This window comes from Microplitis demolitor, chromosome 9 (assembly GCF_026212275.2).
Source record: "Microplitis demolitor isolate Queensland-Clemson2020A chromosome 9, iyMicDemo2.1a, whole genome shotgun sequence".
NCBI lineage: Eukaryota > Metazoa > Arthropoda > Insecta > Hymenoptera > Braconidae > Microplitis > Microplitis demolitor.
In genome coordinates, this window is record NC_068553.1 from 10,054,423 (window position 1) to 10,073,252 (window position 18,830).

Sequence of the window (18,830 nt, forward strand, 5' to 3'; positions counted from 1 at the left end):
AAAAGTTTAAAGTGGCCCATCAAGTTATTTTAAAATTGATTAAAATGGATATGTTGGTAAATTCATGGGGTCTAGGTGAACTATATTCAATGTTGATGAGTCTGTACAATCAAACGAATAAGATTAAAGTCTTCATACATATCGGAAACCTTTAAACTTATTAATATAAAAATAATTATCATTTTAGTCAAATAGTTTGTCTTATTTTTCTGTAGGGCATGATATAACTGATACAGATACTCCGAAGGAATCATAGAAAATAATAGAGATGAAATGAAATTCATGTTACTTCAAGCAGACTTAATGTTTTTTCTTCTCGTGACTTAATTTAAGATATATTTATGTAAATATTGATGTACCATCATACATGTTATATTTTTTGTATATTTGTTGTAGAAAAAAAATGAAAAAATTTTTATGAAACAAATATTAATTATAAATATTTTTAATTTACATTTTAAATTCTTTCGATTTATAATACCTAAATAGTTTTCAAAGCAAAAAAAAAACTGTAATTTATTACAACTATTTTTCATGATTCATTTCATTTTCTTTATTTTTTCTATAAGAAAACTATAAATCTATCTCATCTAATTAAATGCTATTATTTATTGAAGTTCTGAGGTTACAAAAAAGGTCAAAGTAAAGCTTTTATGCTTACTTTTTATTCAACTGTCTTAATAAGTGCATGCGCTCAAGGCATGCAATATAGTCACATTGATATTTTTGATTCATTGAGCTTGAAAACAGCGGGAAGTTTTGGGGCTGGCCTGCAGGGTCAACCGACAGACCGATTTTTTAAATTGATTTTAACAATATTTCTATTGATCTACTTCTTTCTTTATTTACATATACTTTTAGTCATAGTTACTGGTAACAATCTTGTCTAACAATTGAGGAAGTGGATGATCGGCTATAACTATATACAAAGTATTCTTTGGATTACGAAAATATTTGGTCATTCTATAATTCGTTTCTGGAGGATATTCATCGGGTAGAAAATATGCAGGTTCTTTTAAATATTTATTAGCTATGGTATTAGGACCAATTATGCCACCATGAGCCGATAAATAATTGATATAACATGACTTAGTGAAATAAGTTGTTACATACTGGATAATTTCCAATTTTAATTAATATATTTTTGAATATTTAATTTCCTATTAATGTCCAGATCTCGCCTCGTTAGAGTGTCTATAGACTCCTGGTGGGCTGTGGTCGTCGACTATTTTATAAATTATTATTTTTATTTAATTTTCGTGATTTATAGTGTAGTATCGCGTGACCCGGTCTCTATATGGTTTATTAGGATATGGGATTTGGATAATCCTGGACAGCCGGTGGCAGCACCCAGGTCTGGATTAATTATTAGGTCGCCGATGTCAGCGTCCCTAATAGCAAGACAGGAAGTGAGGACCGCCGGTATCAGCGTTCTCCAATGTACGGGTGAAACCTTGGGATGCCCATAGCACCCCAAAATAAGGAGTTAATTGATTTAAAATTAATATTTGTTTATTAATTATTTATAGAAAGTAGAGATTTGAGCTCCATGAGCTCTCTCGTAAGACTGACTATCTAGTCATTATAAAAAATATAATAGAGCTAACAAAGTTGACAAAATGTTGACACTGCATTTCAGGTTTCTTGTGAGAGAATCGTCGTGGCCCGGGTCTCATGCATCATCATCTGTTTTGACTACCCACGAGCCACGGTGACTCTCTTATCGTAACCGATTTCCGTTACATAGAATAAAATTAATTTATTAAAAATAATTAATTTAATTTAATCAATAAAATATTACGGGAACGTAACAAAGTGTTGAACATTTGATCTTCAAAAGAGACTATAGCTTTCCATTTGTCATCACGAGTAAAACTAGGAGATATTTTCTATTGATTTTGCTGCTCGCAAGCCAAAGTCGCCACACATTTCCCATAGCCCCTATTACCACAAGCCCATAAAATTTTACCCCGATATTTTTCAGTAGTGTCAGTGACTGACCAAAATTGTACAAACAGATTACCAAGTGGCTTAATGTATTTGTTTTCTAGGATTTCACATTCTGTTATTGTGTACGCTTCACTAACATACTCCTTTTGCATAAACATTATCACAAATTCGAATGGATATTCTTTAAAAAATTCTATCACTTGGTTCACTATATCACCACACATCATTCTCAAATATACGAGATTACGATGCATTGCAAAAACATTCTCAATGCTACGTACTCGAAGGTCAAATACTCGTACACCTGCTTTTAATTGTTCAGTTATGTTCAATTGTTGTGATTGAGCCGCCAGTATAAAAGTTTTATAAGTGGCAGATTTATGAGTACCAATCAATGCAACCGTTTTTATTTTTTGTGTCCCTGTCAAGTCCGTAAGAAAGTAACTATGATCTCGGTAAATGATAGACCAGGCTACCGACAAAGACACGAATGTCATCATAATCAATGATACATATGCAAATATTGTTTTCATTATATAAAAATATACGCTATTATTCTTTAATTATAGTGTATTATATCCTATCGTCACGAATCAATTTCGAGAACGTATTCAAAGTCTAGGTATAATGCACAGTTTACAATAACTTCAAGATCATAACCAAAACGTACTTTTAGTCTCAGACTTCCGTTATTAACTAAATTCTAATGAAATTCTTGAGTCCCCAGCAGATCAGGTTTAAATCAAAAGTATACAGATCGTATCTTCTATGAACAATTAAGCGTGAAATGCAAGAATACTTATTTCCAAAGTGAATGCATTTCTATATCTGAGTAATTATCCCTTTTAAATTCTGGTTGTATCGGTTGACCCAAAACTTATTTTCCATCAATGTATATGTAAAGATAGTTGGAGGAAAAGTGATTGTGAAGGATGACTATTGACTAATTATCTTTTCGAATGTTATAACGGGTAAAACTTAAAAGTGGGTCATTTTTTCTATGGAGATTGGAATTTGTCTTAAAGAGAAGAGATAGGGCTGTCAAATATGATTTTTTAAAATAATCATATATATCCAGGATGACATACAGTATTACTTTATGAGATATCTAATGAAAAATAAAATAGTGGGGACTAGGGTTTATTACCTTGAAGGATCTGTACAGGACCACTCAGTCTTCTTTCAACTATTAAAAACAAGGGAAGTTAAATTACTTAAAAAGTTCTTTTTAGTCTGTGTGTGTGTAAGTGAAAAAGTGTATTTATTTAAAATGTCTCAAAGTCGAATTTGTAACAAGAGTGAGTTGTGGGTGAATTTCGACAATAAATTTCTTGAAGAAGAATAGGAGAACAGCATAAAATTTGTTGAAGAACAAGGACGTCTACAAGACATTAGAGATGCGAAAAAGCTGATGAGCGATAGTGATGATCGCTTGATTTCGTTAGCAGCTGAACAATATGAAGCATTCAATCGGTTATCCGAAAATATAAACAAGGCTGAACAAACAGCCCGAGATGCATTTAGCGAATCTAACAGTCTAACGACTGCACTCCAATTTTCAGGTATTTATAATTTGTATTGATATTTATAATTTTCTTTTGTGCTACATAAAAATTATATTTTATGTATATTTTCAGAAGAATTGGGGGTGGAAATTATTAACAAAGAAAAAAAAAGAGCCATCCGGCCTTACCCGGAATGGAAAGGTAGATTTCTTATGTAAACACAATAAAGCTGCAATAGTGTAATAAATACTTATTTTGTAAGCTTAAACATAAATTTCAAGGAAAGGGGTTATGCCTCATCATTTAGAAGTTATTAGAAGACTAAGCTGCAAAAATAAGCTTGATCTATTTTTTGTGAAATTTTCGATATTATGAAATTGTCAGAAAAAATGTTTCAAAAAATCAAGTATTACATTGAAAATTAAAACTAATCGTTCAAATTTTAAGATACTTTTTACAGAATTCAGTTATCATTTTCGGTTCAAAAGTTATTTTAGGATAAAGCCAGAAAATTCATTTTTATGAAAATCAGAAAAAATTTTAAACACCCATAACTTCCAAACTAATTGACCGATTGGGCTCATCTTCGAACTCGATCAAGGTAATCGTCTAATAAATAAGTGTATAAAATTTCATTAAGATCCGTTAAGAATTGCGGGCGCTATCGTGATGACAAGCCGCGTTATATTTTATATATATGTATATATATATATATATATATATATATATATATATATATGTACATATGTATATTATATATATATATATATACATATATATATATATATATATATATATATAAACTTTTGAGCGGATGGTATTTTTTAACTCTACTAGGTAAAATAAGATATATGGTGACAAAATTCTTTGATAATTCGATCATGAGACCCATTGCAATAGGCTGATTTCTAAAGAAATTTACCTAAAAAGTGCCTTTGAATGAAGATCAAAAAGAGCTCTTCAGTCAAGAAGAGGATATGTTTGCGATTTCGCAACCAGAGAGCGAGGAAGAAAATATCATTGAAATTTTCAGTCATAATGTCCAAGATGAAGATAATTGGGAATTAAAATTGGAAATAATGTGTGGAAACATTGTTCATACAATCAATTATGAACTTGGCGAACATATCACAATGGATATGGTGGCAATCGTAAATGAATATCATCATGATGGTAATTAAAATGCATTTTTCATTTATCTTTGTAGTAAAATATTTATAAAATCATTTTTTATTTTTATAGGACAAGGAGGTCTCGCTGATTTCATTGAAAAAAAAAAAAAATGCCAGTGTATTCAAACTTTTAAAGGGCCTGTTTTTTTTTTTTTTTTGAAAATGAAAAAGAAGACATCAATCAAACTTTAGAGTTCGATGAGAAGCTTTTTCAACAACAGGAGCAAAAGGACATTAGTCAAATTTTTAAACTCAATGAGAAGCTCTTTTTACAACAGCCACAAGAACCACAACGACAACAAAGCGGGTTTTCTAAAAAAAAAAGGAAAAATATTAAAATTGTAGACAATAAAAAATTAAAAAACGAAGTTAACATAATCAGTAAATTAGATATTGTAGCCGATAAATAATAATAATAATAATAATAAATTATTATTATTATTATTATATTAAATAAATATTATATAAAATATTATTATATTAAATAAAAATAATAAATAGAATATACTTGCATCAACTTTACTGATGAGCCCAGCAAGTATATTCGGGGCGAAACCGTTTTTATAATATTAACATCTTTGATAATTAGAATCCTCTCAATTATAGTATGGTATTGCAGTGCGCATTAGAAAATAATCCACTTGTAATAACTCATACGCGAATTGAATTTGATTCTAAATTAATAATTGTCAATCAAGTAGACCAGTATAGCCGTCATTCCTATAACACAAAAAATAAAAAAGTCTGGTCGTAAATTAGAGTCACCTTATAAATAATAATAAAATTTGTAATTTTCATAAGTATTGAAGTCTGTCAATAAAAAATTATTACTTCGAAAATATTTTTCATTACTTATTCTTAAGAACCTTTTTATTTTTAATTAAGATATATATTTTTTTTAAATTAATATTAAATAAAATTAAAATTTTTAGGTAGAATAAAAAAATATCTTCAGTACATTATATTTTCATTTATTATTTTTTCTCATACACACTCATACTTATAAAATTAGGTTTCTAAAATTATACATTAGCTAGTACATTTTTGATTATATATTTGTCCTCTACCAGATAAATTTATATAAGGTTTATTTAGCTTATTTCTATTCTCTAACTTATTTCTTACAATCTTTTTGAACATTTTTAAGAGTATTCTGTCGTTTTGTTCTGTATTTCCATTAAACAATCTACAAAAAAATGATGAGGCGTTGTTATTACATAAACAATGCAAAACAACAATGCAATAGTGACCTGCGCAAATTTAGCACCCCATTCATAGTATTTTAAGATGACAATGGCCTTAAATGATAGGTCACCGTGAGGTCAGTTTAGGCCACATAATTTTTTTGTTAGGTCACTTACAGTTTTTTTATAAAAAAATTTTCAAAATTTTATTACTAAAAAATTTGAACTTTAGCACCCCATTCATAGAAATATGAGCGTTTTTTATCATAATTTAAATCTATATCGATAAGTCAGTATTGGTCAATCATAATAATTCAAAAATTATTAATATTTGAAGTTTTATTCATAATTATAAATAAATCGTACCTTGCGCAGGCGGACTACATGCTTATTCACAGCATATGACACGTGGGACAAACTTTAAATTCTTCTGCTCGTTCTACTACTAATTAATTTGCATAGTTTTTATACTATATAAAAATAAATCCATAAAAATTTTTTTTTGGCATAATATTAATAAAATCATTTCATATTGTCGTAAAACATATTTAAAATTCAATTCAACATTAATTCGATTTCATCGTTTCTGATCAATCTGTACCAGCGTTTCCTAGAAAAAGAATCATACATGAGCATTCATGAAAATGCTAATGAAGGATTATATATGAGATCAAATTATATCTAATCATATGTGATCCACAGATAGGTTCGAAAAATAGTACATTACACACCAAGGAAGAAAAATAGAACATTCCAACCCGTGCACGTAATTGCCTACCCGACCCGTAGCAATTATACACTCGTGGGTTGTAACGCCTTTTTTCCTTTCCTTAGTGCGTAATATACTCATTTTCAGTTGAATGTTTAAAATTTTTGCCAAATACTGACTTTTAAACTTTTAACTACTTTATGAAGACTTGAATTACAAGTAGGTATTAATTTGCTGCCGCAGTTTAAAAACAAGTTGACCCAGAAAGTTGCCATAAAATTGCTTGCATACAAATTTCTTTCACGCATCATTTTCTTTTAATTTGTCTTCAAAAAGTGGATAGTTTAGATTTCACAAGTTAGGGGCCTAAGCATTAAAGAAAACAAATATAATGACATAGCTATTGTATAATCAAAAGTTAAAATATTTCATAATTGACAGCTGCTTGTTGCCAAATTAAAGGAATATGTTACTAAGCAAACATTTGCTCAGCAAATTTGGCTACCCTAATAGTACAGTTTGCTTAGCAAAAGTTCCCTTGCATTTTTCGTCAAATGTCCATCAGCTTCGGGCTTTTCCGTTTTTTATGACAATTTGTATACAACTTGCTATACAATTTGACATAAATTTACTTTACAAATTAGAATGAAAAGTCACTTCAAAAGTTGTATATAATTGTCGTCAAAAACCGAAAAGCCTAAAGTTGACGGACATTAGACGAAAAACTAAAGGAAACTGATGTTAGGGTTTTTTTTATAGTGTAAAAAGTTACCTCTAAATTGAGGAGAAATTGGACGCGAACTTTTCTTTCTAACTTTTGCTGTCAAATTGTCGACGAATTTTGGCTGGAAATTTAAGTAATTTAAATTAGAGTATGTGGACATGTTGCCTAAAAGCTGCGGGGGGAAATAGCGCTTAAGGAACCTAAGTTACTTTAAAATTGACATAAAGCTGCAGAAAAGTTTATGTCAACTAATTGGGCGCCAATTTTTTATAGGTAACTTGACATCAAGTTCGTGCTAGAGATTTCGGTGACGTACCGTGCACATAAAAAACTTCAATGTCAACTTTTGAGAGCTCATTGACGTCATATTTCACATAAATTTGATGGCATTTTAAAACTGCTATTTGACGTCTGTGAGACATAAAAATTTGAGACGCAACAAATGACATCAACAAATGACGTCAATAAGACCTCAACTAAAGAGATATTTTTTACTTTTTAATTTTTGAATTTACGTTGTTGAATAGTTGCTAGATGTCGAGAGCTGACTTTTGTTTAATATGTATCAAATGGTAAAATCGAATCTAAACAATTTAGGTCAATTTGAGCTACTACTGCAGTCAAATTTTGCTACTCAATTTTCGATGTTTCGAGTATGTCAAATAGTGGCCTTAATCTGACGTCAAATTTACGTGCAATTTGACTGTTGGTTCAGCTCAACTGGCTATCAGGGAACTTCCAATCAAAATGGCTACTAGGCTTGGGTACTATTGTTTTATGTTGGTTGACAGCGCGGACAGTGCTGAAATTGTCCTCAATAGCTTCAGATGCCTTCATCTGTTAATTAATTAGTGAACTTGGAATAAATGAATAGGCGCGCACTCAATTTCCATTTAAAATTTATGTACTGAGATCTTACAACCTTTATAGCATCCTATCAATAATAATATATCAATAAAAATTAGTTGATAATTCAAAGAATAAATCGTTGTAGCATATACTTTTAAAATTAAATCGTATGCAGAGAAATCTAAACACAGTTTGAGTTGTCTTATTAGAACGTTTCCTGCCATTCGATACCGAAAACCTTAACAAAATACACGCATAAAAATCATAAATAGGATCTTGTCCTAGTAAACAGTATATATGATTATAAACAAATGCGTATTCTATAGATAAACAAGGAAAGGAAGTATATAGTAAATAAATATTACTTATACCTAAAAACCATATCACAGTACCCTAACTATTATTGTTAACACACACACACACACACGCACGCGCGCGCGCATGTATATATATACCAATTTAATATACCAATGTAATATACCAATTTAATATAGTGGAAACCTAAAACATGCAAACCTCAATAAGACTTAATTTTCACGTCGACGCATGTCCGTAAGGGTGAAGTGGGGACAGAGTCAGAGGCGAGTTCCAGACCCACAACTATCGGTCAATGACTTCGATCCTGGATCAATTAGCGTACAGACGTTCTTATATTAATTATTCAGTATTAATTCCGGCAATTTACTTGCAAAAACCTAATTGTAATTCGGGCAATTAACTTGCGATATTCTGTACATTATTGGCAATTACCTTGCAATTACATTTTATTGTTTAATTATTAATTTTTATAAGTAAAGTTAGTTTAAGTAGCTATCACTGCACGTACTGGCGAGATACTCGTAATATAAAGTTATACTGTCCTACACATCTCTTTACATTACATCCTGCGCTTGCATTTTCTTGTAAGTAATTTTTATTATTATAATTGGCAATAAACTTGCACATATTGTTAATCATTCATTTTACCTAGTATTTGTTCATCCTATTCATATCCTATCTTACTGGTAAGATCCTTTAATAGTTTAATAAAAGTATTATTAATTAAGTAAGAATTGATAAGTTCGTCAACAATAAGAAATCTATTGATAAGTCATAAGCCGTGAGGTAAGCTAGTGAGTTTTACATACGTTCCGTGTTTGGATAAGTGCGGGTCTTTGCTTTGCAAGAACCCCAGTCCACTGCTCTGTCCAAGTAAAATCAAATATTGTTAGAGGCCAGCCTAAGCCAGGGTTCAACCCGCGAATTCTGGTGGCTGCTGGTTAAAATCGCAAAGAGAAAAAGGGATTTGTCTCAACTGGCGCTCAAACTGGGACTTTGTAGTCGTTCAAACGGGCAGTAGAAAATTTTATTAATATTTCTCACGGCTTCACTGAAAAAATTCTCATAAAACTTTTCTGTGATAATTTCAAAAATTTCTTACCAGTATAAAATTTTAATTCTCTACATTCATCATTCCATCGAATTTCATCATTCATTCACCCACATCTAATTTTATAAATACTTAGTAACTTCTCTTATTTATTATAAATTACTTATTTAAAATATTTGTCATTGTAATATTGTGTGTCGGTACGTTCTGTAAGAATTTTGTGTACTTTGACCTCGAGATTATATTAATTACGCGTTATGTAACACTAGACGCTAATATTTATTTCCTTATAGTTTACTTGCTTGAAACAACACAAAAGAAGTACTAAAAATAAAATTGTAAAGCAAAACTTTTGATCGGATATCTTTTAAGTGTAGTAAATAAATCTATAACTTTATTTGTAACACAAAAGATTATTGTATTCGTTTCCGGCTTAACATAAAATATTTTTTGCTTGACAAAAATTATCCTCAAAAATAAATTAAGTACTTAATAATTTATAAATAAAATCTTTGCCGTAGTAAATAATAATTTATTAGTCATCAAGAATTTTAATAACTAAAATTAATTATTAACGTATCATATTTAATAAATACATAAATCGTTACAGCTTTGAAATAAAATTTAATTGTGATAATTCTGGATAAAATAAATCTATTGATAATCCGATAAAAATTTTTCATCAGCTTGATCTAATTAAAAATATTTATAATAAAATTTTGATAAATTATTCTTTCTGCAAAGAATATATTTTTTGATAAGAGTCAAGTAAGATAATTTTCCCGGAAAAATGATGCAGAGAACGCTGACTTCTCGACCACTTCCTTCGGTCAACCTGGGTAATAATCTCGAAAATCTTCTACAGTTTCCAACTACATCAGGCGCATCGATATCGAGCACTAGCGCAATAGATGAGCTTGCTGCTTTCATCAGACTCATGACGTACATAACAGTACGTTACGCACCCAAAGTCAACTAACTAATAATAATAATATTTCTACTACTAGTGTGAACGATAACACTAGTATTCACTCTCACAACATTAGTGGTGTAGTTCCAATAACTGAGCCGTCACAAAATACCACTTTTGTCGCCGTTCTACAAAACGTCGTTTCTCACCTGCAAGCAGAAATCGAACCGTTGCGAGCTGAGCGTCAACATCTACTCCGGATAACTAGTACTGTTTTGCGACCACCAGGCACAAATTCGGTGACTGCAAATTTTCCAACAAATACTTCAAGCATGTGGACGCCCAGGGAATTGTTTCCCGCTGCTACGGTAACGTTACAAGCAGCGAATTTTTTTACGGTTTGTTATGCTGCCCCATGTCCTCCCGCATACGTTTCGGCAACCCAAGCAAGCGGACTGCAGTCAGCCATGTCTGGCTCACTTGCGCGAGAACCGTACGCGCACTCGACGGTCCCACTACCGACTCATACGTCGCCGCCACACAAGAGTACTCAATCTTTATCTGCACATACATGCACACAGGCATATAGCAGCAACAATCTACCAGTGTATTCAAACGCACACACACAAGTACCACTTGTGCTTACATACTCTCACATACAGCCTTCATCTTTGTATAACACTTGTACAATCCCCGTTGGGAATCCAAATATGAGTTACTCAAATTCTATGCGCTTATATGATCTCAGTCGTATCGTTAAATCCTGGAAGATCTCGTTCCCTCCTCGTGATCGATCTTCTTCACTTGATGCAAGAAAATATATAACAATCATTGAGCAGCGAATGATCAGTAATGATATCCCTGTAGAAAGTTTTCATGCGGTCGTAACAAATACCCTTAACAGTGACGTACTTGAGTGGTATTACCAGAATTAAGATCTGTTTTTCAGTTGGGCGACTTTTAAGGAGTATTTCAAAATTTGGTAGGTTCAGCAAACAGATGAAGCTGTCCTGCAGGGAATTTATTCGGCTCAGCAAGGCAACGACGAGAAAGGAGTTTCGTTTATTAATCGTATGCAGGGAACATTCTCACCATTAGAAGATCCGTTACCGCAAGCAAAACAGATCCGAATAATACTTTCACGATTTAATTCGTATTTTTTACAAAAATTTTCGGATACGACCATCACGAATTATGCAGAATTATACACACGAGTCAGCGCTTGGCAGCCAACAACCGATGCATTAAATCCTCATTTCAAACTTGAACAAGAAATTAATAGCAGACAGAAAATTCGCAGCTAATTGAATTTAATTGAAGATACCTCAGAGGTAGATCAACTACATAGTGATGGAACTTTACAGCCATCTACCTCATCATCTAATAATAATTTAAACAGAAATAATCATTCTAATAAAATTAACAATTTTAATAATTCTAACCACACTCAACGTCCACTACAGCCTGACACACACACCAACAACTCTAACTCTGATTCTTCTACTCTGTTAAGTAATTAAGAATCTATCATGAATACAATTTTGAGAAAACTGAATCAATTTCTTGTAAATGATACACCGGGAAGAGTTACTCACGCTAAGTTAGTTTCAACATCACAAACGGCTGCACCGAAAGTCCAGGTCTGCGGTCGTTGTTTTAGAATTGGACACGTTGCCGAGGTTTGCTGCGGACTGGTAACCGATGAGTTACGTATCAAGGCAGGATTGCCTCTTCGTCCTCGTCCTTCTATTTCAAAAAACACGTAAGTGCCCTGATAGGCTCAATATGCTCTATCAGGGATTCTGCAGAAGGAATTCAACCAAATGAATGTATTAAAACTACTGCCGACGTTCCCGAAGTTAAAACAGACGCTCCTGAAATGGTTTTTCAGAATGAACGAATTACGCGTCACCATCCGGTCAAGTCTGCTGCAGAATCTAACAGTAATACGATAGTAAAATCGGAAGAAGCGGATTTGATCGATTTCACATCTCCCGTTGGTCAAATAAATTGGGAAATTGAAGATAAGGGTTCGTCCTGGGAAACTAGCTCAGCATCTACTGAACGATTCGATAAGTGCAATAAATCCAAACCAAAGAAATCTTTTATTAGACAACCCATCCCATTATCTTCAATACAGATCCTAAACTCCATAGGAAAACCACCCACTCCAATCACCTACCGTTACATCAATTACCTCACAACATCATCATCATCATCATCATCAATAACCCATATCCAAATCATCAAAAATCATCCTACATAATCACCTACCCAAATCACAACAGATCAACGAACCCATCACACCCCCCATGCACACACCCCACCGCCAACACCTTTCTCCAGACGCACGATTTCCCCACCCCACCGCCAACACCTTTCTCTCAAGACACCTTTCACCTGATCCCCTGGCGCCAGACGCTAGGAGAGGGGGCAGGTCTCTTCATCCATGCTCTATAGTAGTTTTACAGCAGTATTTTTCTCGTATCGTCGGGAATTTTCATATCAACTTTTAGGTCTAGGCCTTTTAACCGAAAAACGTGAATATTTTTATTTTAACGCCCCCACAAACTCTTATAACAATCAATTTTATAAAAAAAAAATTGAGTGATAGATCGTATCATTGATATTATAGGTTATTAATAATATTCATTTCAAATTTCAATTCTGTAGGTCACTTGGTCAAAAAATTAAAAAATTTTTATTTTTCAAATCCCCATAAATCTCTATAACAAGGGATTCTAAAAAAAATTGAATCATGCATTTTATCGTATTCTAGGTTTATCGAAACGAGAAAATCGAGTGTAGGTTTTTTTTCCTAAAAATGTGAAAATTGTGATTGTTCACCCCGCCAAAAATCCCACCCAATCTGATTATTTAAAAAAAGGTTACACCAGTTATTTTCTTGGATGGTAGTGAACTTTCATTTCAAATTTTAGGTCTAGGCCTTTTAACCGAAAAATGTAAAAATCTCCATTTCTTACGCCCCCGCAAAGCCCCAGTAGTGTCAAAAAAGAAAATTACACTGTTCATTTTTTCGTATCGCCAGTAATTTTCATTTTAAATTTTAAGTCTGTAGATCCTTTGGCCAAAAAATGTGAAGATTTTCATTTCTAACGTCCCCGCAAAACCCCAAGAGAATCAATTATTTATAAAAAATTTACACCATCGAGTTTCTCAGTTCGTCAGTAATTTTTATTTAGCTACGAGAGCCGTTGCTACGGCAAAGGTTGCTAAGTCATCTGGTCGTAGCCAATCAGAAAATCACGTTTGTTAGTTAGCCAATAAGAAAAAAGGGCTCAATAAATTGCTCAAAATTCCGTTTGAATAGGGGTTTCATAAAGTCCATACCAGAACATAGTTGGTAACAGTTTGGTCTTTCGTTGACAGGTTTCTAGATCTAAAAACTGGTGTTGCGTTTACACTTGTTAATAGTTATAGGAATTTTCCGGAACAATCAATTTTTTTTTCGATTAGAACTATAATTAAGTGGGTAATGAAGCGATTAATAAAATGTTAGAGAAAAAATTAAATATATTTCTTCTGTCATTTATTTAAAAATACGATATATAGCTATACCATTCTAAATATACTTATATTCCCCAACATATAATCAAATTTGGTCATGCATAGCAATATATTACGAATTTCCAAGTACGGCAAACTTTGGTGCAATCTTTTACGACCTCATTTGATTGATTTCCCACGTGAGAATAGAAAGAGAAGTGGATGAAGAAGACGAAGAAACGTATGCGAAATTCCGCTCAATTTATCTACATAAATTGAGTCGCATCGACCTTCGTACAATAGCATTTTGTATATATATTAGATCCTGTATCGTGAGAAAGTATACGTACACATAGAATATTACAAGACAAATTTTACGTAAAGCGTTCCACACTTCAAAAAAATTAGAATAGTACAACCGTTGGATGATGATAAGAAAGCAAAATTTTTAATAAATAGTTACCACTATTCTAGATCAATGAAATCATGCTGATATTCCTTTATTATTCAAAATACCATTTTTGACATGCACGATTCTCTGATCCTTTGATGAGAATTTGTAAAACATATTAATGAGCACGTTCAATATTTATCAATAGATTAGAATTGTGAGTTACGCTAATCACGTTTTGATAATTTTATTGATAGTAGATTTGATTATTTTAACTCTGAGTATTTTTCACGTACTTATCTTTGAGATATTGTCTACTAGAGATGCTTATAGTGAAATTGGTTTACTCAGATTTCTGCGATGTATGCAAGTAGTTAGAAGTTGATTAAAGTAAGCATTGTTTATATTTGAGAAATAACAATCGTAAGTACATAATTTAAAAAGTCTACAATAGGTTAATTTCATATGCGCTGGTAGTGTAGATATATTATATATTATATAATAATCATATATAAATATATATGGATTCGGGTGTTTCAGAAAAAAATTTTTTTTTTCTTATGGTCTCAAAAGTTAGTTTTAGGTATAAAAAAAATCCTCCCAAGAAAGCAGCTCGAAATCTCAATTTTACTAAGAGCTCAACGAATACTTTTTTTCCCATTCAAACTGCATGTAAAAATATTTTTTTTTTGTTTTTTAAAAATAAAAGTATTAAAAATTTTTTTTTTCGAAAACCGAAGCACACAGTTCTGTAGGAAATTAAATTCTCTACAAAAAAGCTCCCGATTGTTTTCTTCGGAGAACTAACAGAAAAAAAATTATGAAGCTATAAACTATATTGAATAGTATAACTTCATGTTTCCATTATATTAAACAGTTTTTCAAATTGAAATTTAGGTTTTTTCTTCTGAACTAAAGTTATCTGTCAATTTTTTTTTTTAACACATGGGAAAAATTTTCCCTACTTTCAGAACAGAATTTTTTTTTTTAAATTAAAAATACAGAAAGAAAAAAATTTTTAATTCTTAAAAAAAAAATCGGTCTGTCGGTTGACCCTGAGGGCCAGCCCCAAAACTTCCCGCTGTTTTCGACCTCAAAGAGCTCGAAAACATTAGTGTAGATATATTTTCGAGCTCTTCGAGCTCGAAAATGCTATCACATGCAATTGTTTTTTTATGATCTTTTCAAGCTCTAACAAGTTACCTGTTGTGCTGAAGTTTGAAAATTTAAGAATCGAAAATCATCAATGGAGCGGTTTTTAAAATTTAGTTCCTGATTATGTTCAGTAAAATAAGTGTATTGAGGCACAAATCAATGTCGGGGATCAAAATCAAGATTTAAATAAATTTTGACTCATGTAAGAAACAATAAAATATGAAATATCCGATAAAAATATTAAAAACTACGTTTTATCGATTTTTTTGTTGATAATATGATTTAAACTAAAAACCAAGTTCGATGACATTATATGATCAAAAGAAACCATAAAAAAGATGAGTTGGTATGATATCAGGCACATTTTGTTACGTTATATTATGATTTATCCGGAAAAAATAACATAAAATGTTATTTTTTCAACATTTCAACGCCGATATCTTTTGAACTAATCAATCGATTTTGATAGTTGACGTGGCAATCGGCGCATTTTATTGAATTCTAGAGCTGATTAAAATTTGAAATCGATCGCGTCAGTCGTTTCTAAAATATTTAGAAAAAACCGCTTTTCACCATTTCTTTCTCCCGCGATAACTCTCGAACGAATTATCCGATTTTAATGTTTGAGGTGGCAATCGACGCGATTTATTGAGTACTAGAGCTGATTAGATTTTGAAGTCGATCGTATAAGTCGTTTTTGAGAAATCAATAAAAAACTAAAAAAAAAATTTTTTTTTTTTTCGTAATTCGCCAATATTTTCGAGTCTATTCGATCAAATAATTTGAAATTTTCAGAAAAGTTGAAGGCCAACAAGCTCTTTCGATTGCCACCACAACCATCCAAATCGATTCATTAGTTCAAAAGTTACAAAGAGTTTACACACACACACACACACACACACACACCCATACATACACACACTCGGACATCATTCTGAAAATAGTCAGAATAGCTTCCTAGGACCTCAAAATGTCGACATCTGATGAAAACTCGATTTCCGAAAATCGAGGTGAAAACAATAACTTCCCGAAATTTTTGAAAATCGTCGATATTCTTAGCGGGAAGTTAAAAATATTTTTCATTCGATATTATTACGGAAAATAAGTAAGATTTCAGTAATCTTTTTAAAACACCTTAGTGATTATACATAGCATATAGATTCATCATATAAACTTGTGCACGTAATAAAATCCGGAAATCATCTTTACGTTAAGTTTTTCAATTCACTATCGTTTCAAGCTTCATAACTTTTTTTCTGTTAGTTGTACGAAGAAAACACTTGAAGGCTTTTTTGTAGAGAATTTCAGATGATTTGTAAAGTAATTCAAATGAGAAAATCAATATTGAGTGAGCTCTTAGCAGTATTGAGCTTTCAAGCTACTCTTTTGGGAGGAATTTTCTAATACCTAAGACTAACTTTTAAGACCATAAGACTTAAAAAAAAAAAAGAAATGTATATTTTGAAACACCCTAATATATATATATATATATATATATATATATATATATATATATATATATATATATATTAATATATATATATATATATATATATACATATTATGTCCAAAAAGTAGCTTGTTCTGTACTATTTGGACAAATTATTATTATTATTTTCGGCCCTAGTCTTTTGACCAATAGACCGGGATCACACTGAGTAATTATCTGAAAGGTTTGTTTTGAAATGAAAGATGTTGAAGATACGAATTAAACTACTATATATAATACAATAGAAAATTTTGATGATGTGAATACAATAAATTTGATATTAAAAGTATTAAGCGGCTAGTCAACCGGCCCTAATTTACAATAAAATGGTTACTATAAAATTCGTTTTAAATACTAGAGAGGACTATAGAATTTTGAATACAATACATTCTTTTATAATATTTCTGTGTGTTGGAAATGTTTCTATATTTTGGCACACATAAACTTAAAGATTACAGTACCTGAAGTTGTGAAGATTGGAGTATCTTTCTAGTGTATACTGAGTTTACTGTACTATTCGCGGTTACAATTTGTTTTGACGTTAATTTGATATTTCTAAACTAATTATTCACTGACTGAAAATATTTACTGAACTCTAGCAATATAATTAATAGAATAGAGGACACTTGCACAATTAAATAAAAAATAAATTGTGAGAACACTTGTACGATTAAATAGAAAATAAAGTGTGAGAACACTTGCAAATAAAACTAGTACGGAACTAGTTTAGAAGTGTGAGAACACTAGTACTTAAATTTTCTCATCCTTACTGACCCAGGACTGAGAACTGAGACTAAACTGAGACTTGAAAAAACCTACCTTGAGTGAGAGTGATTGATGTTCAACCACCCTTTTTATATTTTCCTATCGGGTCCTATTCCGTCTATTGTCTGATGGAAAACTGTGTCCAATCGGAGCACAAATCCATTGGGTCCTTTCCCTTTCCCTATGAATTTTCTTCGGGAACGTGGTAAGGGCATGCCTGAATGCGGGCCTATGTGCGTGCGCAACCACACATACACCCGCATGTACAATATTTTATGCATAACCATATTTTAATTTATTTATAATATTATATAATAAAGAATTATATGTATTTTTATGAATCTTCCTTATTTAGAAATTATTAATTTACTTATCTCATTTATATGAAATTTTACATCTATTCGAATGAATTTTTATTTATTTAAATTTTATTAATTTATTTAATAGTGATTTTGTTTATTGCCAAAATTACTTATTTATTTGATAAATTTCATCATTGATTGGCGACCCGCCGATTTATGTACTCATTCTTATAAATTTACTAATGTAATATTATTAGTTTATTTGTTTAATTGATAGGAATTATTTATTATAATATTATTTATTCAGATACTCTTTTTAGTTAAATTTCTCCATTTAAAAATTATTTATTTGAATTTCCTTTAAGTAAAATTTATTTTGCGTATTATTTATATGAATATTCTTTGTTAAAAAAGTCTTTTATTTAATATTTATTTCCTTTAAAATTATTCATTTGAATATTCTGGACAACGTGTGATTAAAATCATTTCTTTGGGTATCTATTTTTTTTGAATATCTATTTTCCGTTTACGTGGGCACCGAAATACTATCTACAAAAGTGCATTAAAAAATGTAATGGCTTATAAGATTATATACTTTGTTTATCTTATTGGTTTAAAAAAGAGTCATTTTTAAACTTTTAATTTTTCTTTCAAAATATTTTAAGTACACTTTGTACGATTTTTAATACGGTTTTTAAAAAGTATATATATATATATATATATAATATGATTATATATTAGGGTGTTCTGTTTGGAACGACTATCAGGAGACACGGTAGTGTCTCACGCCAAGTACTGACACCAACTCTCTAACCTAAAAGTCTGGCTATAAGGGAAAATCATGAAATT

The 18,830-nt window shown here is 31.1% G+C and overlaps 2 protein-coding genes and 1 long non-coding RNA gene across 20 annotated transcripts in view; 1 reads left to right on the plus strand and 2 right to left on the minus strand.

Annotated features, from left to right (window-relative positions):
* Positions 1-1,889: 1,889 nt before the first annotated feature.
* On the minus strand, positions 1,890-2,447 carry LOC106693846 (1-phosphatidylinositol phosphodiesterase-like). The gene has a single exon (XM_014443175.1). The coding sequence runs from the start codon at positions 2,445-2,447 to the stop codon at positions 1,890-1,892; it is 558 nt and encodes a 185-aa protein (XP_014298661.1).
* A 3,175-nt stretch (positions 2,448-5,622) lies between these two features.
* On the minus strand, positions 5,623-14,320 carry LOC128668674 (uncharacterized). Its single transcript, XR_008404322.1, has 3 exons — positions 14,230-14,320; positions 6,178-6,421; positions 5,623-6,088 (listed from the first exon to the last, which is right to left on the minus strand). It is a non-coding gene; the product is annotated as an uncharacterized LOC128668674 (long non-coding RNA).
* A 224-nt stretch (positions 14,321-14,544) lies between these two features.
* Positions 14,545-18,830, plus strand: part of LOC103572023 (uncharacterized) — a 370,788-nt gene continuing 366,502 nt past the window's right edge. For 6 of the 18 annotated variants that reach the window (XM_053742095.1, XM_053742096.1, XM_053742097.1 and 3 more), the window contains exon 1: positions 14,556-14,693. The gene's annotated coding sequence lies outside the window, so the exon portion shown is untranslated. Of the gene's footprint in view, positions 14,694-18,830 lie in introns of all 18 variants that reach the window. The other 12 variants (XM_053742093.1, XM_053742094.1, XM_014443178.2 and 9 more) reach the window with 8 other exon arrangements.